Source organism: Artemia franciscana, chromosome 11 (genome assembly GCF_032884065.1).
Source record: "Artemia franciscana chromosome 11, ASM3288406v1, whole genome shotgun sequence".
Classification (NCBI taxonomy): Eukaryota; Metazoa; Arthropoda; class Branchiopoda; order Anostraca; family Artemiidae; genus Artemia; species Artemia franciscana.
This window is the reverse complement of record NC_088873.1, coordinates 26,439,463-26,466,577: the sequence shown is the minus strand read 5'-3', so window position 1 is coordinate 26,466,577 and position 27,115 is coordinate 26,439,463. Positions and strand designations below refer to the sequence as shown.

At 35.1% G+C, this 27,115-nt stretch overlaps 1 protein-coding gene across 2 annotated transcripts in view; it reads left to right on the top strand.

The window, feature by feature from the left end:
* Positions 1-27,115, top strand: part of LOC136033022 (protein disulfide-isomerase TMX3-like) — a 145,893-nt gene that overhangs the window by 36,116 nt on the left and 82,662 nt on the right. Inside the window, exons 5-8 of one of the 2 annotated variants that reach the window (XM_065713571.1) lie at positions 3,473-3,550; positions 6,656-6,679; positions 19,118-19,184; positions 22,874-23,096. In XM_065713571.1, coding sequence (XP_065569643.1) covers positions 3,473-3,550; positions 6,656-6,679; positions 19,118-19,184; positions 22,874-23,096 — 392 coding nt within the window. The remainder of the gene's footprint in view (positions 1-3,472; positions 3,551-6,655; positions 6,680-19,117; positions 19,185-22,873; positions 23,097-27,115) is intronic. The other variant, XM_065713572.1, reaches the window with a different exon arrangement.

Here is a 27,115-nt window from a genome sequence, read left to right as displayed (position 1 = left end):
TGTGTACTACTCTTAGGAGCACCATGAGAAGATTGTCGCTACCACCCCCTCCCCATTCGGGTTTAATTGAAAATGATTTGTATTGTGATAAGTGTATTTGTTCAATTGCCATCATCTTATCAACAACACAAAAATAAAATCAGATTACTAATAAAGGATTATAATTAAGGCCTACTCCAAGTAACAGTGGGGTTACCTCCCTTTAAAAGTTAAAACCCTCTTATAGGTTAGTTTAAATTGCGCTTTACTGGGGAAAAAAATGTGAAATTTGAACGTTGTGTTTTTCATTAGCCAAAACATGCATAAAAACAAAGAAAATTACAGCACTAATCTAGTTTACAGGAAAAAAAAAGAATGCCTTTAGAATAATTACATTTGGTGCTTTTAATTTAATTTTATTACTTTAAAATGACATTTTTTTTTAATTTTTCAATTGTTTTAGTTTAATTCCACAGTATAGAAAATTGATATTTGAATTAATTATTCATAACGGATAGTTTTTTTGCGGTAGTTTCCGTAATGGTGGTTCTCAAGCAATCTGCTTAGATTTCTTGAGCAGCATTTTGAATTGACTAGTCTGCAAATGATTCAGCAGTTGATCTTCTCTGCAATTGATAGGAATATACTAGCAAGAAAGAAAATATTGAAGGAAATATACCGTGCATAAGACTAGTGAAGATTAATTGTGTAAATTATTATGATATATTATAGAAAGTACTTCAGATTTTTCCATTTTATGATGATAAGAGAAAAACTGTTGAAATTGCGTTTTATTTTCAGTAGATTGCAGATGACAATTTAGCCTCTAAAGAGTCTAAGGGGGCCTCTCTTTTTTATGGTTATTTTGTTCACTTTAAGAATGGGTTGGTTGTGACTTTGTTACTACTAATCTTTAGTTGTAATTTCAGTTGACAATTTTTGTTTTCAAAAAGTATTTCTAAGCTTTTGGTTACTATGGGCCCTGGTTCATTTTTGTACTTGGTTGCCCTTACGGGAGCAACCGGTTCTATGAGGAACCTTTTTTTGGGAAAGCCTTTTTACAATCAATTTCTGCTTGTTTTAATTTGATATGGCTGATGTCAACTTTGAAATTATTTACTATTCTCTAATTGCTTCTTATTTTGAATTATTATGCAAATCTTTAACCAAAATAAAGTAGTGAAAATACTTGGTAACTTTTTTTTTCTTGAATTTGTTAGATTTGAAACATATAAGAGAAGTCAATATTACAATATGATATTTTACATACAAGATCCTAGTAGTTTTTTTTTATCTTTGGTTCTTTCGCGTTTTAGGGTATATCGAATTGTTCTGTTAGTTATGAAATGTCTAGATCTTCAGTTAGATACCAAGATCATTAATTTCAAGCAAGTCTAAGTTGAATGATAGAATTCCAATTGAGTCATCTCGGTAATCTAAGCTGAAGTTAAGAAAGCAAATATCAAAGATTGTTAATTGACCTGTGAATATGGAACATTAAAATATACTTATTGCAAAATTCTTCTTTTTTTGTGTGTGCTGATATTGAGGTAACCGTTCGTGCCTCGCTTGGCCAGCTTTTCTGCATCTTTTTTTTAAAAGATTATTTGTGGAATTATGTGTAGAAAAATTTTTCAGCTTTTCTGCCTAAGAACCAAATGTTGGATTAAAATTCTCGGCGTAGTTGGAATATTCATTCAAAATATTTGATCGGTCGTAGTTTTGAGCAACATTTCTTAATAATATTCTCGGTCTAAAATTTTGGATTGATGGGAAGGGGAATTTTAAACACATGGATTGAAAATTGGCTGAATTTCTGGCCTCTTATTGGATTCGAACCATCTTGCCCCCATCCTGCAGACAGCATTGAAAATAGACGTAACAAATTGTATTTTGCTAATAGAAAAAACACGCTATTTGAAATATATATCGTTATCCATTGAGCACAAAAGACATTGGCCTTTTCGAGGATTTGAAAGGGCCTTAGCCTTGCTCTTGTTTGTAAGCATTTAATAGCATAGCGATTTTATTCTGTCATCGTTAATATTATTCAAAGAAGCTCACTAATTAGATACAAATCATTTGCAGTAAAATGTAAATGACACTAAACTTTAAAAGGTTTAAGAAGGCTGTAGCACTATTCTTGTTTGTGACAATTTATTTTCATTTAAGATTTGATTATTGATCTCTATTTCTCCTCGTTTTAAGTTCTATTTAACCTGTTATAGCATTTCCTGTTCTTTTTAATTCTGACTTACTACATAACTATATTTATACATGTTTTAGGCTTTGACATCTCTCTTTACTTCTTTGATTTTTATTTTTGTTATGGAAAAGTGTTTTAAAATTAATATATGTAAATTAGGGTATTAAAGGAATGTTCCAGAATTGGGTATAAATTGGACCTCATTCCACTATCTGATGCCCGACATTGACCTCTTAAGTTATAAACAATTTTACAATCAGACCTATCGCTAGGATTTTGCGGCAATCGCTAGTTGATGAAGGAGAAGCAATTAGCATGCGTGATAATCGCTAATACTACTACTACTACTACTACTAATAACTCACTGCAGCACCAAGCCGCTCGAGGCCAACACAGCTACGCACGCTCCTCCTCCAACCTAATCTATTTAAAGCCTCTCTCTTTACACCCTCCCAGGAAGTTCTCATTTCCTTTAAATCTTTATTTATGACATCCTCCCAACCCAGACAAGGACGACCTGCTTTCCGTGTAGCCCCAGACGGTTGGCCAAAAAGGACAATCTTCGGTAATCTGTCATTTTTCATCCGTAGAACGTGGCCTAGCCATCTCAACCTTTCTTTCATTATAGCCCCAGAAAGCGGGATTGAACCACACTTTTCGTACAACCTACTGTTTGAAATACGGTCAGTCAGCCGGGTACCCAGAACAATCCGTAGGCAATTTCTCTGGAAAACATCTAGTAAATTTTCATCTGCTTTTCGGAGTGCCCATGCTTCAGAGCCATATTTGACCACTGTCATCACTGTAGCTTCCAATATTCTAATCTTGGTTTGTAGGCTTATCTTTCTATTCTTCCAAACTTTTTTTAACTGTGAAAAAACACCCTGAGCTTTAGCTATTCTACTTTTAACATCTTCACTGCTCCCACCATCTTTACTAATAATACTACCAAGGTAACTGAAGCTCCCAACCTGATCAATCTTTTCGTTACCTAATGTCACCTGTTCATCTTCACTTATTCCTAGCCTTAGGAATAGGCTAGGAATAAGCTGTCTATTTGATCCTCGGTTTTAAAATAAGGTTCAGCTGAGAAAGATGATTTTATTTGTCATTTTTAAGTAGGGAATGTGTACTAATTTTCACTGGTTCAGGTATTTAGGGCCTGTTTAGCAAATAATGTATAGTGGGACGCAAAAGGCTAATTTTATAATCATTTCAAGTTAACAATTCTGGTTAGATGACACAGGAGGTTCAATTTAGTAATTTAGCTTTGTCGTCTGATTTTAGGATAAATATGAAGCAGCTGCAAAGAAGTATCTGGCCTTTAACTATTTCTTTGCTGCAAGTCCATCTTGTGCTGAGCAGGTAAGATGCCTTCTTTTCTTTTGAGCAACCATAGATGTAGTAATGGCTCATATTTAATCTAGGTTTTGCAGAAAGAGTGAGCTATTATTATTTTCAGTGACTAATATAGAATAGAAAATGTATATGACATGTGAGGTTACTTCAGAGATGTAGTTTATGTGAAGGGTTGTGCGAGGGTTAAAAGGGTATACAAATATCGATCTTGAGTATTTGTATTTAAATGGACTTGGTACTTTTCTGCATCCATTTTTATGTAAGCATGTTCATACCAAGGATTCCTTTCTCAAATGTAATGACATGCGTTAAAGGCTGTGAAAGAAATAAGTGAAACCGGAAACAAACAGATGATATTGCTGAAAAATGGCAAAGGGAACACTGTTTTTTTAAGGTATAATAAGTGGAGAGGTTTCTAAACAGGTATATTCTATTTTAGTTGATCAGGAAATTTGGAAGTGGGGGTGCCAGATCAGGACGTCTGACTCTCTTAGTTTGTATCCTAGGGTAATTAGAGACATGGGAAAAGAAGGTATAATTTAGAGCTGGGCTATCTAGGGATGATATTATGTGGGTAATTTATCATAAACGTAATTTTATGCCACTTGGGTGAAGAATATAATATTTGGGAAGGGTTGGAATGAAGAGTTATCCTTTCAGTTGCCCTGTGTATGGAGAGTGAAAGGAAAATTTGTTGCATTTCCCGGGGAAATGCGAAGAGTTAAGGGTTTTGCGAAAGAAGGTTTTTGGAGTGGATGAGAAGGATAAGCCTCGGTGGAAAAGAATTTGGGAAATGTGTGTTTTGTTTGTACTAAAAATCTGGAGCGGTTTAATCATGTGGGTATAACCCATCGTTAAGGTGTTATGTGATGAATTTGTTTGTTTGTTTGCGTGTATTAGTGTTTTTAAATGGTATTCCTTGCTTTAATCTTTTTGATCAACAGTATGAGTTGAGTTTTAATTTCATTCTTATACTGTCCTCTTTTTGCGGCCATTGCCATGCGGTTTTTTTTCGTGTCAAACATACTATAAACTATAAAGATTAACTAGGGAACAATGTATTAAAAGTTGGATATAGATAAAAGGAAGCAGAAAGTCCAATTTGAAGTGAAAATCCGACCTACAAAACGTAAAATCGGAAACTGTATTTGGAAAACGACAAAAATAAAAAAAAAAAAATTTGAATAAAGACTAAAAAAACTTAAAAAGACTTCACTTTTAAAACTGAGATCATATAAAAAAGCTGTAATATATGATTACCGTAAGAATCAGAGAGAACGTGAATAACTTCGCCTACCAAGCATTAGTCCGGTCGTAAGTGCTGTCGCTCGTGTTTCTTAGAATGTGTTCAGACCTAACACTAGCTGAAAGTGTTTTTACCCTTGGCAATAAAAGCCACTGTTATTGTTGTACCCTCAAACTCTAGTTGACCTGTCACAACTTCTGTCACTAAGTAGTCATTGCATAGTCACTTAAGGATGTTGGGAATTACGCTTTTAAATTGTTGATAAAGGCGGTCTTAAGTATATGAATGGCTCCTTTTTAGCTCCTCTGAAAAATTTACCTGACAATTTGGCGATGGCCTTAACGAAGAAGCAATCTTCCAATATTCGAATCTTGTCAAAACTGCAGTTAGAACTTGCGGTCAACTTGGCAGTTGTCTAGTAAACTATAATAAACTGCCGTATTTGTAGGTTCAACCTTGTTTTTAATTTAACTAGTTGTGTTTTAATCTGATATTGGTGCTGACTTCGTCATAAGTGTCTTAGCGAATTGGTGCAGAAATTTTGGATGCAGTTTCTCTGCAGGGTTTTTTTGTAGCATAATCGGCTGTGAACATTGTTCTTGCACCTTGCGTTGAAGGATCCTATGTGAACCTTGTGGATTTTCTGTGAGGCCTAAACAAAGAGTGGCACTCACATTGGATCGTTAGGCCGGTCCTTTGGTTCAAGTCGAATTAAACGAAAAAAAAGACAACTCTTTTTGGTGTTACTATAGTGTTTGTTTGAATGGGGAATAAAACAGAATTTATTATCCCTTAAAGCCCATAATCCATTATAAAATCTATAAAACGAATAAAACGTACACCGGAATTGCAAAAATCCTGACATAATCTTACAGGAACTTAATTCTATGACCCATCGCGAGATGGAGGAATCGTACCAAATTTCTTACACTCACAGAACATTCATCCGCACACACTATCACTAACTACTCAAAATGAAAACCCTTTCTATCAAACACTTCAATTCTCCAGTCATTCAGTTCTCCACGTTTACGCATCAAGTGATACTTTCGTTCAAAGCTCCATACATAGGAAAGAAATATGGACCAGCCTTTGACCTTTCACTTCCAATAGTCTTTCTTCTTTGGCCCAGTGGCAATCTATCAGTTAGTAACTTCATTTCCTTTTTTATTTAAACCCACCTTAACCAATATAACGTTACCCAAATCTTATCTGATCTGCAACAAAGACCCCGAGAAGCCAAAAGAGATCGCTGGTTCTTCCATGCTTGTATTTCCTGATCTTGTTGGTTTCTTTCAACTAACCTGCTCGAATTCTTATGTTCTCGGATTTTAAATTCTTTTAATTTCATGATTTGTACATTTTGATTTAGTACTTTTCCTACAGTAAAAATACAATTTGCAAATGCTGTCCATAAAGTGCAGTGAGGCTAAGCTTTTTTTGTTGCTCATGCATGACCAAGTACGTTGCGAATTCTGTTTTTTTTTTTGGAAATAGTATTAATCCTTCAATTGTTTTTCGTAAAAACAATGCATCTTACTTTTCGTGAAATGGAGTTGATTGGAATTTTTGTGTATGAAATTTTGTCTAGATTGATACAGAATCACTTCAAGAAAAGAGCTACGATGCGGATTTAAATCTTTAGTCTCGAAATTGGACAGTCAGGTTCAAAATTTAAAACATCGTAAAAGGGTGTTCGAAATTCAAAGTGTCAATAAAAAACAAGTTAAAATCAAGATTGTGGGAAATCTTCTGATTAGTGAAATTTGGTTTCTAAGTATTTTGTAATAGAAATCTTAGTTTCTTGTGAATTGAAGCAAATTGGATTTAGATTATGACTATTCTTTTCTTTTCTTTGCATGAAGGAATCCTGGGAATTTTCGTCACAGGTGAAATTCTGCTGTTTTGCTTATTATTTTTTTGAATTTTGCTGTTTTGCTTCGAATGTGTTCAGGGATTATGTTTTCATTTTAAAACCATTTTTATTGTTTTAATTTAGACTTTTTTTTCCTACACTTAGGACGTCCTACTTTTTGTAGTCATTTGATTCAAATTGAACTTATTGTTGTTCTGACGGTAGCTGCAACCTAGTAAAGGGTGATTCTTGGCCCATAGTAACCCAGTATTATTTATTTCTGAATCAAATCAGATCGAAATAAAATGTACACCATTGGAGTCACCGTGGCTGAAAACCCTATTCAGGGGATTAGAATTCCTTGGCTTGCACATTAGGGGAATAAATTTTTTGCATAGGTAGCACTAATGTGGCTTTTTTTCCGCTTTTTTCTCTGCTGCTAGAGCAGTACTGGAACATCATAGAGAGCTGTTTAGGTGCTCGTTTAAAGATTAATTTAGAAAACTTTTTCCACGAAATAAGTTTTTCAAAGAAAATTAAAGAGTTCCATTAAACCAAAGATAAGAAGAAATGAAGTCAAATAATCTTCCAAGCACAATACTACCACAAATCGCTGTCAATAAATAAACGAAACCCAAAACGAAAAGAACTTACAATAAATAACCGATTCAAATTCAAAACGAGCAAAAATTAACATGAATAGAGATGACTCCCCCCCCCCATGTCTTCTGAAGACCATAATATAAATTGTAGGCTACTTCACTGAAATAAAAACAAAAAACAAATGAATGTGGATTTACAGTTTAATATACATATACTGATATTTATTCCTCAAAGTCTTAGTAATTTTTGATTTATTGAAGTTAAAAAATGAAAACATTTATAATGTTGTTTTAGAGCACCATTTAGTTTAAAATCATAATGGGTAAATTGAATAACTGGGGGGAGGGGGGTTTAGAAAGCTAATGGGCTTGGGAGGACAGCTGCATTCCTTCCAAACACTTTTGATTCTTAAAAGGGCACTAAAACTTTTGATTTCCAATCAAACTAGCTCCTTTAAAATGTCAATGATATTACTAGCTATGTTAGACCAGGACTGTCTATGATATTGCTTATATATCCTTTTAAAAACCTACATGCATATATTTTTTCTTTTAAGCCAAACTTTTTCTAAACATTCCCTAAAATTTTTACTTTAATATCCTTAGCGTTATTAGCTACAGTAACAGTGGTAGGTACAGTTAGGTAACTGTGGCAGGTACTGGTAGTAAATGTGGTAGGTACAGGTGGTAGGATTAATAGTATACACATAGTGCCTTCTCGCTTGTTCAAAATCTACCACAGTTTACGCTGAAAAGTATAACTTAATAATGTAAGCAGTTCTTTCAGATATGACTTAGTCAATCTTTTGGCAATCTACATGTTCATATTTCGTTTTCATTTAGTTGGACATCCGCCTAAATATTCCTTAAAAGCTTCATCTCAATACCCTTAGCTCTCATAGCAGCAATAGTTGTGTTAGTATTTATAGTATCAGTAGTAGTATGCGCATAAAACCTTTAGTTTTCTTCAACATACGCTGAAAGTTTCAACTTAATACCATCAACCGTTTCTGAAGCATTGCTGATGCGTCCTGTTGACAATATTGTGTCAGCATAGTGTACTTTGATTCACTTCAATACAGTTTTATTCCCCAAAGTTTTCTCTTTAATACCTCTTAGCTTATGTAGCAGCAGTAGTAGTACCAGTAGTAGTAGCAGTAAATTTGATAGTAGTAGCCTTAGTTTTAGTAGCAGTAGTAGCAATGGTAGCGGTAGTAGTACTGTATTTTGGTTAGTTCAATATTTCCCGCAATAAGCCCTGTGAGTTTCAACTTCACACACAAGACTGTTCCTAAGATATTGATGATATGCCCTTTTAACAACCTACGTAAAGACGGTGTGTTCTGATTCAGTTCACCCCCCCTCAAAATTCCCCGAAAACTTCACCTTCATACCCTTAGGCATGGTTGTAATAATAGTAACAGTTATAATATTAGCAGTAAAAGTAGTGAAGTAAAATATCATATCTAAATTTTCTCCATTGTGTTTCCGAGTGCCTTTTGCAATAACCTAATGAAAGCTAGTCTCAGTATGTGTGTATACCCTCTAGTTTTTATCATCAAGTGGCTTTGTGTAGTGTTACAGTGATTGTTGAAATGGGTACCGTGCTATTCAAAGGATTTGAAAGTCTTATTGGAAAACTAATTGCTCTGGACAATTTTCAGTATTTACTGCGTATAGAACATTTTTTTTTTGCTGTAAAATGTTTTTATTTTTTATACAATTATTTACAGCTACATATGCACCCAAAAAGTGAAATGTAACCAAAAATAACTTTTACAACTTGAAAAACTCGTGAATTTCTAATGGCAAGTCTTAGAAAACGTAAAACAATGCACTAACGAAAGGCTAATTCTTAAAAAAAAACTAATCAAATGTAAAACGTGGATAAAACTACCCACATTTTAAAATTGTAAAACTACCAAAGAATAAAGAACACATATGAAATTTGGTTGCGTCAATTCAAGTACAGGACTTACGCCAATCCGTATACATGTAATGTGCTTTGATTTAGTTCATCATTCTCTGAAAGGCTCGCCTGAATGCCCTTCGTCTTTTTGAAAGTAAAGTTCATATGTGCATACCTTTTTCAATATCATATACTATATAAAAACAATGAATGAACTGCCTAACTTGCAGCCCTTGCCCTGAGGACTGTGGGGAGGTTGACATCCGCAAGGACATAATTACTGAATCTTTCAACAATGCTGAACAAAATAGGTGTCTTAAATTTTGGTCGGATGTGTTTTGGGGTACGATAGGCTTGGGGGGGGGGGCTGGTTACCCTCCAATCACTTTTGACTTTTAAAAAGAACACTAGAACTTATGATTTCCAATTAAATGAGCCACTAATTTCCAATAAATATGATGAAGTGATGCCGTGAAAGCCATTTCCGAATGTTTTATCCTCAGAATGCCTCAAATATCCAACTGATTAAGAATTGAAAGTAGTAGCGGCTCAGTGCAGAAACTTTATGACCTGAGGTAATCACTCTCCCCCTCCCCTCCATATCACGCAATGGAGAATCGATTTTTCATTTTAGCTACTGCTAGGAATACTCGGTTTTTATTCTATATTTTCGTCTCAAACCTTAAAAAACGAAAAGCACTTCGTTTACTTTTTGTAATCTTTCAAGTTCATATTCTTACGGACCAAAATATTTCCTGTAATCATTTAAATGAATTATGTTAACTGAAAATGTTTAAAGTAGACTCTTAAAATTTCATATCATCTTTTGCTAATTTGTGATCATTAAACTTTATTTGTTTGAACTTTTTTCATTCATAAAAGCATGTCTGAATTTCTTTTTCACTTTTTCTTCACATCGGAGATTATTGTCCATGTGCGAGGAATTTTTCGTTTCGTTTGAACTAGTGATATTTTAAGAACTTACTGGAAGAAAATGGATATCTCTAATTTTATGTTATTTTTCTTAGAGACTGTTCTTCCGTTATTGACAAAAAGTCCTGTAATTTTTTTTCCTTCGATATGCCCTACATATATCAGATGAGACAAGCTGATGTGTAAATAGAAACTGTTACAGGAGAGGATATTATTGAAAAATAAAGCTCTCGTGTAAAACAAAGGAATATCAGACAAAGGCCCTCTAAAACAAAAGAAAAGACTATTAGAAAGATAAGTTTCTAAGCGTCTGTATTACAATGAGTACGCGTAGGTGTTAAGGATATTTAGCATATTCAAGTTGATTTGTCTTCTATCTACAGTGTAATTATGAGAAAAATAAAATTTGTCTCTGACAAATTTTTCAGTTATAAATCCGGCGTATCAAATTGCTCAATTTTGTTATATCACTGAGATAGTCCCGGGTTTAACAGTCAACCCAAATTTCTCCTTTGATTATGAATAAATATACCTTTTGTCTAACGGGATAAGATGCGAAAGGACTGGAATTCTACGTGGAAATAACGGAAATGTCCCGTGTATCGTCCCCCTGATCATGAACAAGATTTCTGCTCTTCTTTCTTTTTAGACCAAGTGAGAAAATTTTCAGTCTCAATTGTCGTAGAATGGTTCTTGTTGGTACTGTCAAGTATTTCTTTCCAAATATGTTTGAATTGAAAGTATGTGAAAAAAGTGATATGATTACAGATCAAGTAATATAATATTTTTAGGGGTCGGATAATTAAAACACATTATCTGGGGGGTTGAAAAAAATACCATATAAAGTAGTAATATTTTAAGAGAAACCCTCATGCTTTTTAATGTTCTTGAATGTTCTCAATATTCTTAGAAACAGTGAAGATTAAAGTCACTAAAGGCTCTTCACTACTGTCTCAGAGAAGCTGGTTTTTCTGTTGTTTAAGTATTGTTAAATTTAGTACGGAGGATACCTGAGAATACGAGTCAATGTATAAAAGAGTCTCTGAATTTTGTACTGGACCTAAAGAAAGCTGTACAAAAAATAACCCTAAAGACATTAATAGTATTGGATACTATATTTTTATAAGTGTCATTCAAGTCAATGCAAGCAAAATATTCGTACCTTCCAGCCATCATCAACGAACTTTGATAAAATTTTGTATGCAAGTGAGAAACATGGACATATCAACTGTAGAGGCTAATAAAATCATATGTGCTGTTGAAACACATAGACAATTTAATTTTTGCTTTGTCAAATGCATGTTAAAACTTAGGTATAATAACTTCAATAGTAAAATGTTCATACGTCAAGTGGAAGATTTACATAACGCACCCTCCAGGGATTTTTTTTATAGTATCTTGTAGCCCCTATGGCTTTTTCTTTCTATTTGTCTCTCCTGACCGTATGGTTTCGACCCATGCGGCTTTTTCTTTCTCCCTTTCTTTTTTCCCTCTCCTCTCTTCCCCTCTCTCCCTCTCTTCTGCCCCTCTCTCGTTCTCTCCTTTCTCTCTTCGTCTATTTCTCTATCTCATTCTGTCTCTCTCGAAACAAGCACATAAAAAAATCATCCCAGATTAGTAGCTGACACATGAATGACTTCTGTAAGGGAAATTCTAATGAAAGGAACAAATATTTTCTATAAATATATGCACTGAGTTAGATACTTTTCCGGAAGAATTATTCCATAATTCTGTTCATAGAGCTGAAAAAAGATATGTTTTAGACCTTCTTATCTGCAAAAAGTGATAGACGCCAAGAATCCAACTGTTCCTTAGAAATGCTAAAGAGCGAGACAGGCTTGTCACTACACTATTTCTGTATGAGATCAAAGAATTAGAGGAGATTGGTGACAAGAAATAATAAATATTCATTGTATAATTATTTTGCGAAACAAGAACTTCTAATAAACAGGAATGTATTCATATCAGCTTCAAACAAAAGTGACAACAGAAGCAGTAAATGAATTATCCCAAAATGGTGGAACATGGTGAAGGTAGTTTTTCAAGCAAAAGAGACAAAGTAAGTGAATAAGATACGGGTGGTGAGAGAAGGGACATTGATATCGAGTCTTTGGAAAGAGTCAGTGATACCTTCTATGAAAATGACATTTAAACTTGATAGAAACTAGTGAAAAGAAAAGCAGACGGAATATCTATAAAATCTTCTTTTCAACATTTTTTACGAATGAATTTAAGGTTCAAAAAGTTTTTCCATCGCTTATGTAAGAATCTATGCTGCAATGTTTTTTTCATGTTTTACCATACTGCACTGTAGAAAAAATTGTAGTTCCAACAAAATTTCGAGCGGATTTTCTTAAAAATTAGCCACATGGTGAGAGGTGAATAGAAAGGTGTTAAGAAGTAAAGAAGAAGTCAAGATTATCTTGATCAGATCCATATCTACAACCAGCATTGTTTTTACTCTGATAGAGGAAAGTCTTGTCCTGTCTATTTTATAAAACCAAGAAACAAAGGCTAGTTTACTGTACTCATTATATTGTCCTTTTTCTTGTTGAACTCTCACGAAGTAAATTATAAAAATGACCCGAACAACCAGAATCAGGCAAGCAACAAATTCTTACAGTCCAGCTTTCAGTGCTACAAACAGGGGCAAAAATCCCTCAAATAGCACCACATCACATCAGACAGTGGATGGGAACCCAGTTGATTCGAGAAAACCCCCCCCCCCAACTACTTCACCTGGTAGACCGATACCTAAACTCTCTGCTCAGTCCAAGGTGCTGTATGATTTGATTACAAGAATTGATATTTCAGTCCGACAGATTTCATCTGAAATAGCTCTGCTACGAACTGAGCTTGCCCAGAAGCCTAGCTATGAAGAAATGTATAAATATGTAGATGGTGCATTTCTTGACCTTAACTCTCGGTTGCAGAAAATTGAAGAAAAATACACCCAGACTTCCCAGTAGACTGATGAGATACGAGAAATTATAAGGGAAGAAACCTTCTGCCATCATGAAGCACAGCGGAGAAAAATGAATACTATTGTAAAAAATATACCGGAACTAGAAGGAGTTGATGATGTAACTCAAGTGAAGCAAATAATTCAAAACCAGCTTTAACTTCCAGTGCCAACAATATTAAAGGCAACCAGGCTGGGGGAGAAAAAAACAACCACTCAGAATTCTGTTTCAAGATACCAGCCCCTTCTAATTCAGCTGCCAGAATCTGAAATTGCTCTGAAAAGACAGATTGTGCAAATGTCTTATGTGAAAAGAAAAAGCCTACAAACATTCTTTCGCAATGATGTACCCAAACGGTTTAGAACAGCTGGTAGTATTAGTGAACCTCTCTTAAGAGGACCAAAAAACTAATTGAGCATAAGATCATGAGCAGCAGCTCTATTGCTGACAAAGGGAAAGTAAACCCGGCTAGGAAAGTGTGTGCCAATAACCCTGGTACGATACGTCACTCCTACTCATTTCCTAGAATCCTTCTTGCGAATGTAAGGTCACTAGTAAATAAAATGGAGGAAATACAAATTATTCTTGGCAAAAACCAGATTGATATTGCTTGCCTTACAGAAACATGGTCTGCTACAGAAGATTCTTGCTCGATTCCTAATTATGACTCCCATTTTAAGCCCAGATTGGACAAAGATGGTATTCCTCTATCTCAGGGTGGAGGAGTTGCTTTTTTTTTGTAAGTGTACCCTCCCAAATCGGATTCTATCATTTTCTGAAATAGAGAACAACTCCAAAACTGAAGTTTTATGGCTCTGGACCAGACCCAAAAACCTCTCAAAAGACGTATCTTGCATGATTTTTTGTATTATTTATTACCCTCCCCGTAGTGGATTTAAGAAGGAGCTGACGGCATATCTGCAACTTTATACTGACAGAATTCGCCACAAGTACCCCTATGCTGCAATTACATTATGTGGTGATTTTAATGAGCTAGACCAAAGGTGGCTTAGCGCTGCTCTTAGTCTTGACCAGGTAGTAAAGTCACCTACACGCAGTGATAAAACCCTAGACTTGATTTTTACCAACGTTGAAGATTACTACTGTGCCCCGAAAATAGCCCCTCCATTAGGGGCAAGTGACCATCTATGCATCTTTTGGACCCCTTTATCATCCTTTCCCCCTAAACCATTTATCAGTTATTCATATAGACCCATTACTGACGAGAAGATTGCCCATTTCAAAGTAAAACTTAGCTCCAAATCCTGGGCCAATATCCTATGTCTTACCAATGGTGATGAAATGGCTTCTAAGTTTTCAGCTGAACTTTTCCAGTTATACTGTGACACCTTTCCAGTGAAAAAAGTCAGTTACAAATCCAATTGTAAACCATGGATAAATAAAAAAATTTTGTGCCTAATAAATGAACGTGATAGACTCTTTAAGGAAGGATTTTTCCAGGAATCTCGAAAACTTCGAAACATTATTATTAGTGAAATTCGTAAAGCAAGAAAAGAGCATGGTGCTCACGTGCTCAATAAGTTACTGTATTCGAACCCTAAGAATTTCCACAAATGTATCCAAGATCTCATGGGAAAGGTCTCTTCTAAGTTTCTCTTACTGGATAGTAATGGCAACCCAGTGAGTGCAGACATCATAAACGATTATTTTACTTCAACTTGTAAAACTCACCCGCCACTCCAAAATATGCCGGCCAACAGTGCAGTGAGTGACATTCCTGTGATTAGAATACATCAGACCCAGCTTAAACTCGAAAATCTTGACACAAATAAGTCAGTTTACCCAGGTGATATCCCTACCAAATTGATTGTGAAATGTGCCCATTATTTAATTGTACCTCTAACTGCAATTTTTAACCAATGTCTTGTAGATGGTATTTTTCCAGTGTGTTTTAAACGAGCTATTATATCACCTATACCAAAAAACAAGACCCCAAAAGTCCCCTCTGACTTAAGACCAATATCAAAACCTCTATTTTCTCTAAAATTTTTGAAAGTTTTATTTACAATTTCCTCTTTGATGATATTCAAGATAAAATTAACCCAAATCAGTTTGGCTTTAGGCCGAATCATAGCACCACCCATTGTTTATGTTATATACTTGACACTGTTTTCAAACATCTTGAGTTAAGTAGTTCCTACGTTGAGGCTGTTTATGCTGATATTAGTAAAGCCTTTGACAATTTGGATCATCAGACAGTTATTGATAATGCAAGGGCTTTAGGTGTCAGAGATTTTGTTTTACGTATAGTAGCTAGTTTTTTATCTGGTCGTGAGCAATGTGTAGTCCTCCCTAACGGAGATTCATCTGGTTTTACCTCAATTTCCTGTGGAGCACCCCAATGGAATAAATTGGGTCCTTTAGCATTCTTAATTGTTTTTAACAATGTTTTACCAAACTTTGACAACACTTTTAAATTTGCGGATGATTTGACATTACTTAACCTTTGTCAAACCTCAAACACTTTGGGCGTTAAACTTGACTCACTCATTAACAACTTAAAGAATGATCTTGTCAATGTTAAACTCAATCTGAGCATACCGAAAAGCAGTTTAATGCTATTCTCCTTTTTAAAAAATATACCCCCAATCAATAATTACCTTTGCATCCCAAACTTAAACATGGTTAAGCTACTTGGTGTGCACTTGCACAATGACCTCAAATGGAAATCTCACTCTTTTCACTTATTTAAAACAGGTGGTTTTCTCCTTAGACCTTTCTCCCTTCTTAAACGGTTCTCCATATCAATCCAGAACCTTAAAATAATTTATTGTTCTTATATAAGACCTTGTCTTGAATATGCTTGCCCTGTCTGGCACCCTGGGCTGACCAAATCCCAATGTTCTAAAATTGAAAGCATTCAAAAAAGAGCTATAAAAATATACTGGGGACGTCCTATACTACTTATGAAGAAGGTTTGGCTAGACTTGAACTCACTACATTGGAATCACGACGTCACTTCCTTACCATGAACTTCACAATTACTCTTAACCACTCCGCGCGTAAAATTGAGACGGATAAGAGAAAACAGGACATATAAAAAGAATTTAGTTCAAGAATTCTGGCAAATTCCCGCAATGTATAATTTCCCGTGACAAGTTCACTTCCTGGAAACTTCCCTCCCCATTAAAAATTCCCAAGTGAAAAAAAAATCTGCACAAAATTTGTCAAATACTATGTGTAAACCGTGGGCAAATTTTATAACTTAAACACCTTTACACCTTCTATATTTAAATCAGCATAATAAGCCGATTCTTTTAATATCTATTGATATCAAAATCCGCTTTTTAAAACGTTTGTTAGAGTTTTGGTTGCTATTGAGCCGTGTTGCTCCTTACTTACAGTTTATTACCATCAACAGTTTGAACCGCAATTTTCTCAGATTTTCCTTTTGGTTGTTATTACCTATATGAGGGAGTTGCCCTATCCTTAGTATCTTGCTCTTCACGCTAAAGTGTTTGTGAATTTGCAAAAAGCTTTTTATTCTAATTAAACGGTCCTTGTGTGTCAGGAGTCATTCTCAAATAATATTAGCAAAAATTCAACAATTAGCGTAAAGATTTAGGTACTGAGAAGGGGGCGACCCCCCCAATAACGCAATAATTTTTGTTGGTTTTAATTTTAAATATTGTTCCTTACTTTCAGTTGGAAAAAACATACAATATCTTTGGTTTATTATCACACAAATATCATAGTTAAGAAGCTGCTTAAGATAATATTAAATGCTAAGATTGGCCGAAAAATATCAAAAACAAATTATTGTTTATATCAGCCATTATTTATCAAAATTCTAACTTTAGCGTAAAGAGAGACGTACTGACGAGGCGAAGAAACTCTCTCATATACGTACTATGAGGGGGTTTGCCCCCTCGCTAATACCTCGCTCTTTACGCTAAAGTTAGAATTTCGTTCCAATTCTTTAGGAATGCCCTCTAAATCGCAAAAGCCGTTTAGATAGAATAAATAGCTCTTTTGTAATTACTAAAAATGCTTTAGCGGAAAGAGTGAGGTATTGACGTGGGGTGAACCCCTCATATACGTAATCATTTATGTTCGTTTTAATTTTTAGTGTCGCTCCTTACTTTCATTTGAGAAAAAACTTGTTTTTTTATTTTAATTTCTCATTGGTTCTTAAATAATACTGGGAAACCTAGCGTTCCCTTCATGGAAATTCTTTCCCCATGAAAAATTCCTCCTTGGAAAGATCCTCCCACGTAACCCTCTCTCCCCGACCCCCCACCAGAACAAATCTCCCCCTGAAAATGTCTGTATACTTTCCAATAACCATGTAATATGAAAAAAATAGGCAAAGTTCATATCTTGCAGCCGTTCTCCTGGGGACTGTGGGGGATTAAGTCGTCCTGAATGATATAGTTATTAGGTTTTCGATTATGTTGAACAAAATGGCTATCTCAAAATTTTGATCCGGAGACTTTGGGAAAAATGAGCGTAGGAGGGGGCCGAGTTGACCTCCAATGTTTTGGTTACTTAAAAAGGGAACTAGAACTTTTAATTTTCGTTCGAATGAGCCCTTTCGTGCCATTCTAGGACCACTGGTTCGATACGATCATCCCTGGAAAAAAAACAGACAATTAAACAAATACAAAATTCCTCACTTTTGTAGATAAGAGCTTGAAACCTGTGCAGTATGGTTCTCTGGTGCGCTGAATCTGATGGTGTGATTTTCATTAAGATTCTATTACTTTTAGGGGGTGTTTCCCCCTTTTTTCGAAAATAAGGCAAATTTTCTCAATTTAGTAACTTTTGATGGGTAGGACTAAACTTGATGAAACTTATATGTTTAAAATCAGTATTGAAATCCGATTCTTTTGATGTATCTATTTGTATCAAAATTCAGTTTTTTTTTTATTTTTGGTTACTATCGAGCCGGGTCGCTCCTTTCTTACAGTTTTTTTTTTTTACCACAAACTGTTTGATTAAGAGCAGATGGAGTGAGATAGATGTAATCTGAGTAGTTATGGAAGTCGTAATCCTTATGATATTTTTATTGCCATGGGTATAACATATGGCTTATACTCACTGTATGTTAATCAGGGTTGCCACCGTTAATGAATCATCACCAAATATATTGATTTTACAGGTAATTCTGTAAATAAGTTGAAATTTAAATTCAGATTTTTAAATCCAATATTTTTGTTTCTCTACAAGTTGTAAATTCAATAACGATTAGGGAAGTCCATTAAAGCCCTAAGTATTCAATCCCAACGATTGTCAGCCGTTGAAATTCCATTTTTTTGTTGAATATAATTTTGTTTTTACTGTATGGAGATTTAGCATTTTGTGTGTCTGTAAATTAAAAAAATTAAGATATATATTGTTTTATTCACCCCTTCCGACACTTAATCGGTCAATCATGCAAGCTCCCAAATGGATAAATCTGTCCATGTTTTTTTTTTTTTGCTTAATTTTTTTTTACCGTGGTAGTTGTTCCGATAAGATTTGACTTTCTAGTAGATACTTTTTTTTTTATCTTGCCGTAAAGCCCCGTTTACACATGTGCTCAGCTGCACGTCAATCTTTGCCATTATTACTTTGACCGATCAGGGTTACACATAAAGCGGAAGAACGTTATGATTGATAGGCCATGATTATGCTTAGACATAGTTATGTAGCTAGGCCTGCATGCGAGTCGGAATTAAGAGCATCAACCTTTGATGATGGTATTGCAAAACCCACCTCAGTCTTGGAACCGTTTTGAATTATCAGTATGATCCCTGCTAGGAACAAAGCGAGAAGAGCTAGCTATTGTTATTTCGTTCGCACTGATCGACCTCATAAAGAGACTTGTTGGCGTGAATTTTATCAAGTGTTGCTTGGCAATGAACGGATAATTCGAAAAATGTCACAGCAAAATCAATTATCTGAATACCACGTGTAAACTTATAAAAGGGGAGTTTAATTATCTATCAAAACTAGTAGTATATCAGTTATATATATAACTTTTCTTTTAAAAAAAAATCTTGTTCTAGAAGCCAAAAAGTTGCTGAAAGGAAAATCTATTCTGTTTTTTATTTTTTTTTCAGAAAATAAAACTCAAGAAATACCCAGCGGTAGCCGTTTATAAAGACGGAAGATTTCAACTTTATGATGGTAAGTTGTTGCTATTTTCGTGTCTGTAAGTTGAATGCAGTAGTTTCACTTAATCGACATTTCAAAATAATAAGGTCGATAGCTTATCAAAGTCAACATATTTACAAGAAACAGAGTACAAAAAGATACTTGGGAAAATGCACGTAAACACTCTAAGATATGAGCTCTAATAAATCTATCTTTTCTTTATTGCAAAATGGGAAACGAAGAGATAAAAATAATTGCATTGACTTCCAAATTGTTTGGCAATTTTCAAGTATTTTTCAAAACTAAACCACTGAAGAAAGTCCTCGGATTACTCACGCATGTGTCTTCTCCGAGTTCTCCGTTGTCTGGCATGCTCTTGATATTTATTATACAGAAAAAAGAGTTAATTCGACTTAGGGGATCGATTAGAAACTTATAGGAAATGTTTAGGACCATGTGGATCTTGACTTTTGACTTAGGGGAGGGGTTAAGGTATATCAGAAGACATTGGACATATGTACGTGCTCATCTGCCCTTCAAATTTAACGTAGAAATAACTATTTAAAAGTTGTTGATAAAAACTATGATTGATTAAATGTTCCGAGTGAATATTGAGATTTCGCCCGAAAGATTTTGTTATGTTTTGTTTTTTTGCTCATTTAGGATTGAACTTTTAGCCCTTCAGATTGTTTTATTTTTCTATTTGTCTGGATTATATGGTATATGGATCAATTTGGTTATACCTGGAATATTCTGAATATTTTTTGAACCGGACCAACCAACTACTTGAAACCAACAAATCAAATGTGTGTAAAACCAGAGCCATCTAAACGGATGTTATTAAGGCGGGGATGGTGGCGGGATGGCAACTTAGCCAAATTGTACGAACATTTTCTCTGCTGACAAAAACCAGCAAAATCCTTTTCTCTAAATCACGAGCGTTTACTATCTTGATTTTGCTAAAATATATCTATGTTTACAAAAAGGATAAGGACTACTTATTAAGACAAAACTTCTTTATATGACTCAGACTTTTATTTACCAGTTTGAGTACATTCGAAAATGATTTAAAATAAATTCTACATTGAAATGCAAAAATAAATACCAATAATTCTGGACACTTTCCTTGCCAAAGAGTTCCTGAATTGAAATCAGAAGTAAAGAATACGGGAAAAACACAAGAGTAGAAACTGGCAATGACGTCGACAAGAAAAATCTCCAATGCCACTTAACATTTGGTGATTTGGTCCCTTTTGTAACCTTGACTTACTTGACTTAAGGCTCCTGCCACATGGGGTGCGGCGTAGAGAGCTTCGCAACTTGACTTCTCCAGGCGGACCGGTCTGCTGCTAAATGAGACGCCTCGTCGACAGCAATGTTGGCCATCACCAAGAATTTTGTAACCTACCCCAAATAATTGTATGATTGTCTTTTCAGATACTTTAGAAAGTAGGGGGGGGGGTTAATAAAACAGAACTCTGTCACCAGTAGACCTACCAGTTTTAAATCAACTAGCCTACTTAGCCTGCTAAGATTTACTTTACCTAACCTAGACCTGCTTTATGCAGGGCGGATTTTGAATAAAAATCGTTCTTGAATACAATGCGGATCAATTATTACTTACAAAGAAACTTCAGCTCTAATCCTATAAGGTTGTAGAACAATTATGTAAATTATCCATTTTTTTGGAGTTTTTCTATTGTTTTAAGAAGTTGTCAGATGGTGTATAATTTGTGGTGCTGGTAGTTTTCAAACTTCTATCTTCCCATGTTATATTACCAAAGATAAACCTCTCATACCTTTTCCATACTCTTTGATCAAAACCAGTTTCAAAATATGTTTCGCAATATTGTGTCTATTTTCTTTATGTAGTTTTTTTTTTAAATTGGTTCTTAACAATTTCAATAATTAATTATTTTTAAAAGACTACATGAAGTGGTGAAAAGCGTGTTTTTGTTAGATTACGTTTCTTTTGTCTGATAAATACCATTGGCTATATTCAAAAAAAAAATACAATAAGGATTAATTTTACTGAAAGAGTAGCTTTTTGGCCTAGTTCTTCTATTCATAGAATTAAATTCCGGAGCGTTTTTTTTGTGAGCTTAATCTCAAGAAAAAACGAGAGGAGGCAATATTTATAACAACAACGATATGAATGCAGTTGGAATAAGAGGAGGAGGGAGGATCAATCATTAAGTTTTTTGATAAATCGAAGCTTTAAGTTAGTTTTACTAATTTATCTTTTAATATCGAAGCATAATCTTTTGAAATTAGTGAGGTATAGCAAGGAGAAAACGGAACTTTAAATTAAACAATTTTTATTCAGAAAGGAAGAAAAAGGAACTTTAAAGTAGATGTATTTTTTTTTTAAGGGTACAAATATCAGGGTTATTCTTCTTAATCATCCACAAAAGCGATTTATCTTCAAAGTATCTCCACAAATGAAATACTTTGTGTATAGTGATAGGGCTTAATCTCAAGAAAAAACGAGAAGAAGCGACATTTACAACAACAGTGATATGAATGCAGTTGGAATAGGGGGGAGGAGGCGGGATCAATCTCCAAGTTTTTTGATGAACTGAAGCTTTAAGTTAGTTTTACTAATTTATCTTTTAATATTAAAGCATAATCTTTTGAAATTAGTGAGGTATAGCGACGAAGAAAAAGGAACTTTAAACTAAATATATTTTATTTTTTAAACGTACAAATATCATGGTTATTCTTCTTAATTGTCCACAAAAGCGATTTATTTCCAAGATCTGATATGATATAGATTTATTGCCTGCTAAAACTGTACGGGTACAATGGGGGGCAGAGCATTTTTTTCCAGTGGTGATCGTATCGACTTAGTGGTCCTAGAATGTCGTTAAAGGGCTTATTCTAACGGAAATTAAAAGTTCTTGTGACCTTTTTAAGTGACCAAAAAAATTGGAGGGCACCTAGGCCCCCTCCCACGCTCATTTTTCCCCCGAAATCACCCGATCAAAGTTCTGAGATAGCCATTTTGTTCATCATAGTCGAAAAACCTAGTAACTATGTCTTTGGGGACGACTTACCCCCTGCAGTTACTGTTTACTTAGTTTTTTACTGTTTTAAAAAGTAGAGTTAAGAGAAGAGTCAAATTTTAGCGTAAAGTGCGGGGCGTTGAGGAGGAAAAGCCCCTTTCATATACGGAGTAATTTCTGTTCGTTTTAAGTTTTAATGTCGCTCCTTACTTTCATTGAAAAAAACTTGTTTTTTTCTGTTTAATCCCTAACTAAGACCTAAAAAATAATTAGCACATAGTCAGTGCTATTGCGTTGACGGAATTCTTCTATTAATTTCGTGAAGCTCAAGTTTTGTATCTCATTCTCTGTTCCACTGTAGTCACCGAGTTTTAATTATCATTGTAACTAAAAGATTGAAAATGCTACATGACTTGTTTTAAAATTGGATTTTTGTTTTAAATTTAATTGGAAATGCCAAATTGAAAATATCCTCCCTAAAATCGACTCCCTCAAAAGGTCAGCAACATCATAGGCATGGATCCTCTTGTGTAATACGGGGCTTAAATAATTCTATTTCTGATGAATATTCATACAAAAATACGGTGTCTATCCCGTTAAAAATAAGTAGACGAGCAGCAAATTACTGTACATATTATTTTATAAGTTTCAACATGAATGTTGTAATTTTTCTCAATAATGTCAGTTTCACAATGATTTCTTTTCTATCCCATTTAGAATCCAATCAAATAAAAGCTGAGGCACTGAGGTCATCTGAAGCAAATAGTGAAAGCGGAGATGAAGGAACCTCGCTCAATCACTGGGTTAATAAGGAAAGATTCTCTCGTTTTGTCAAAGTGACTGCTGGGAATTTCAGTCAAGTAGCACGAAGTGGAAAGCTGCTGGTTCTTGCCGTTTTGGAAGAGAATAAAATTGGAGAGATGACAGCAAGCATGAAAGTGTGAGTCGTCACAGAGATTTTATTGGAAAGTAAAGAACTTTCCATTCTACTTAACCTTTAATGGTCTTCTCGGAAACTATTTGCTAGTAATCTGCTCAGAGTGGCAGAGCGTGAGGTGTGACCAAAATTCCATTTGAAAACTATTAAATTTTCTTTCTTTAACTAACTAAAGCTGATTGATCATACAGAGAGGATTGAGGGGCGAACAGGAATTACTTTGCGTGCTTTAATCGTATTAATGCAAAAGTAGGTTTTGCTATCACTAGATAATACAAAAAATTTCTACGTAAAAATGTTGCTGGCTCTCATCATTTTAGGAAAACAAAAAGTTGGAATGGTTATTCTGACCATAAGTCTGATATGTCAATTAGCTGCCTTGTAAAGTAAATATGTTTTATTATAAATAGAAATTCCCACTATCAGAAGCCCTACATTTGATCCTATGTTCAAAAACGGAATTATAAATAAAACAATCTGTACTGCCAAAAATCAATAATCAAACAGTGGTTCCTTTTATTTTGTTCCTTTTTATTCATTGGCTTGAACCATTTTTTTAATTCTAAAAATTCGATCAGTCTCCTATTGTGCTGTGAAGAGCTGGTTTATTGTAAGCCTTGTGGTAGGCGTGGCAAGGCTTTCGGCTGAGGGTCCTTGTAGTATCCCCACATTTTCTACATTTTTGTCAAAATTGTTTTGGGGCTTTGGCAAAAATTAATCATCAAATGGTTGTTCTTTTTATTGATCGTTTCCTTTGTATTGGTTAGGTTTAACTATTTGCTTAATTCTAAGAATTTGTTAAAAATATACTTTAAAGAGCTAGCTCATTTTAAGCCTAGTGTTAGGCGTGGTGGGGTTTTGGGCTAAGGGTCCTTAGAATATGCCCTCATTTTTCTGTATATTCTGCCAAAATTGTGTTGGTGTTTTACGAATAATCAATCATCAAACGGTGGTTTTTTATGGCACTTGGTATTAACCAAGTGGCATATAGCGATCGCAAATTCTGTCGGTCTGTGTGTCTCTTTAGGCTTTTTCTGGTAAGCTAGGACGATGAAATTTGGGAGGCGTATCAGGAAACAAACCAGATTAAATTAGAAATTCGTTTTCGTGATTAGACCATCTGGAGGGGGGGAGTGGGTCTTTTCGGTTAATTCAGAAAAAATTCAATATTTTTAACTTACGAACGGGTGATGGGATCTTAATGAAATTTGATGTTTGGAAAGATATCGTGTCTCGAAGCTCTTGTTTTAAATCCCGACCAGATCCGGTGACATTGGGGGGAGTTTGGGGGGAACCTAAAATCTTGTAAAACGCTTAGAATGGAGGGATCGGGATGAAACTTGGTGGGGAAAATAAGAAAAAGTCCTAGATACGTGATTGACATAACCGGGGTGGATCTGCTCTGTTTGGGGGAGTTGGGGAGGGTAGTTCTGAAAATTAGAAAAAAATGAGGTATTTTTAACTTAGGAGGGAGTGATCGGATCTTAATGAAATTTGAAGTTTGGAAGAATATCGTGTCTCAGAGCTCTTATTTAAATCCCGGCTGCATCCGATGACATTGGGGGGAATTGACGGAGGGGGGGGACCTAAAATCCCGGAAAACGCTTAGAGTTGAAGGATCGGGATGAAACTTGGTGGGAAAAATAAGCAAAAGTCCTAGATACATCATTGACGTAACCGGAACGAATCCGCTCCCTTTGGGGGATTTGGAGGGGGAGGGGTAATTAAAAAAAATGAGGTTTTAGAAAGACCTCGAAACTCAGATCTCTTAATTTAAATCCCGACCGGATCCAGTGTCATTAGGGGGGGGGGATCTTGGAAAACGCTTAAAGCGGAGAAATCAGATGAAACTTGGAAAAAAGAATAAGCACAAGTCCAAGATAGGTGACTGACATAACCAGACCTGATCCGTTCTCTTTGGTGGATTTGCGGGGGGGGGGGGGGTTGGTAGTTCGGAAAAATTAGAAAAAATGAGGTATTTGTTACTTCCGAACGGGTGATCAGATCTTAATGAAATTTGATATCTAGAAAGATCATGTGCTTTAGAACTCTCATTTTAAATCTCGGTGACATTGAAGGGAGTTGGAGAGGAAAACTGGAATTCATGGAAAACGTGAAAATCGAGGTATCTTGCGAATGGGTGATCGGATCTTAATGAAACTTGATATATAGAAGAATCATACGTCTCAGATGTTCCATTTTCAATTCGAATCGGATTTTGGGACATAGAGAGCTGGAGGGGGAAACAGGAATCTTGGAAACCGGGAATCTTGGAAAACCCTTAGAGTGGAGAGATCGGGATGAAATTCTATGGGAAGAATAAGTACAAGTCATAGATACGAGATTAATGAAATTTGATATTTAGAAGCAACTAATGTCTCAGAGCTCTTATTTCAAATCCCGAACAGATCTTTTGACATTGGGGGGGAGTTGGAGGGGGAAACCAGAAATCTTGGAAAATGCTTTTAAATGTCGTAGATACGTGATTGACGTAACCAGACTGGATCCACTCTCTTTGGTGGAGTTACGTGGTGGGGCTCAGTGCTTTGGCGAGTTTGGGGCTTCTGAACTTGCTAGGACGATGAAAATTGGTAGGCATGTCAGGGAGCTGCACAAATTGACTTGATAAAGTCGATTTTCCCGATTTGACCATCTGGGGGGCTGAAGGGAGAGGAGAAAATAAAAAAAACTGAGGCATTTTTAACTTACGAGTGGGTGATCGGATCTTAATGAATTTTGATATTTAGAAGGACCTCGTGACTCAGAGCTCTTATTTTAAATCCCGACCGGGATTAAGCCTCTGATTTTCCTTTTAAAGTAATCTATTGATTCTTAGAATTTGGCTAGAGCTCATACCATATGAGCTCTTGGCTCTTCCGACCTCGTCACAAGTGCCATTTGATCTCTTAGCTCTTGTTTTATTTGTGGTTTCCTGTGTATTGGCTAGCTTAAACGATTTGTTTGATTCTAAAATTTGATCAGTATCCTACAGAAGGTGACTTCAATATGCCCACATTTTTCTGTATTGTCTACAGAATTCGTATATTATTTGATTCTTTTTTTTTTTAATTGGAGTCCGTTTCAGAAATAACCTTTAGTTAAATTCAACTCCTAATCAAGAAATGATTTGTTATCTGTATTTTGTACCATTTAATAGAGTAAACTGACAAGTAACTAGGAAAAGCTAGTCGGATTCACGGGAAATGGATCTCTGCCTGTTCTGATTCGAAATTGAGACTTTTATAGCCAAGTTAAAGCTTGTCATGGATATCCACTTTTTTTATTATGGGTGTTGTGATTCGAATCATAATAATGATTACTGCAATCCACTTTCTTTTGTTGAAGCAACATTGGGGCCCCTGTCTCCCAAGGATAAGTGCATTTGGTCAGTATATAGACAAGCTTTACGAAGTCTTAGGTCAAGGTTGTCCCCTTTTTCTGATACTGACTTTAGAATACACCTTTCTAGCATTATTTGAATATGTTTTTGGAATGTTTTGTTTATATTATTTGGAAAAGACACAAAAACATTTGACTAAAAGACGCTAATAAAAAGCATTTCTGCAATTTATTATAGTTTAAGATTGCTTTAGGATTCTTCTTAGAATGCTCTATAAAACAAAAATTGTAGCCTGAATGTCAGAATTTGAAATTCCAATTGAATAATTCTTTGTTTTGCGTTTCAATGCAGAAAAATTTGAAAGATGTCTGTGTATGTTGGAATCAGAAAGGAATTGTCAAAATTGGATAAAAAAAAGAAATTGCAAAAATCTTGGTGGTAATAAAATGAGGAAATCTAGAAAGTGGTTAATAAGTTTTGGTGTTAGGAAGAAAATATTAAGATTCGACCAAGAACAGAATATATAGAAAATAAAGACGAGAAAACTCCAAAGTATCAAATAATCTGCTTCAGAGACTTAGCTCTGTTCAAGAAACCATATTCCTGTAATGTATTTTTTCGAGGCTGCCGCTCTTCGAACGGAAGGGAAGGTCATAGAAACGTCGGAAGGGGTTCATTTAAT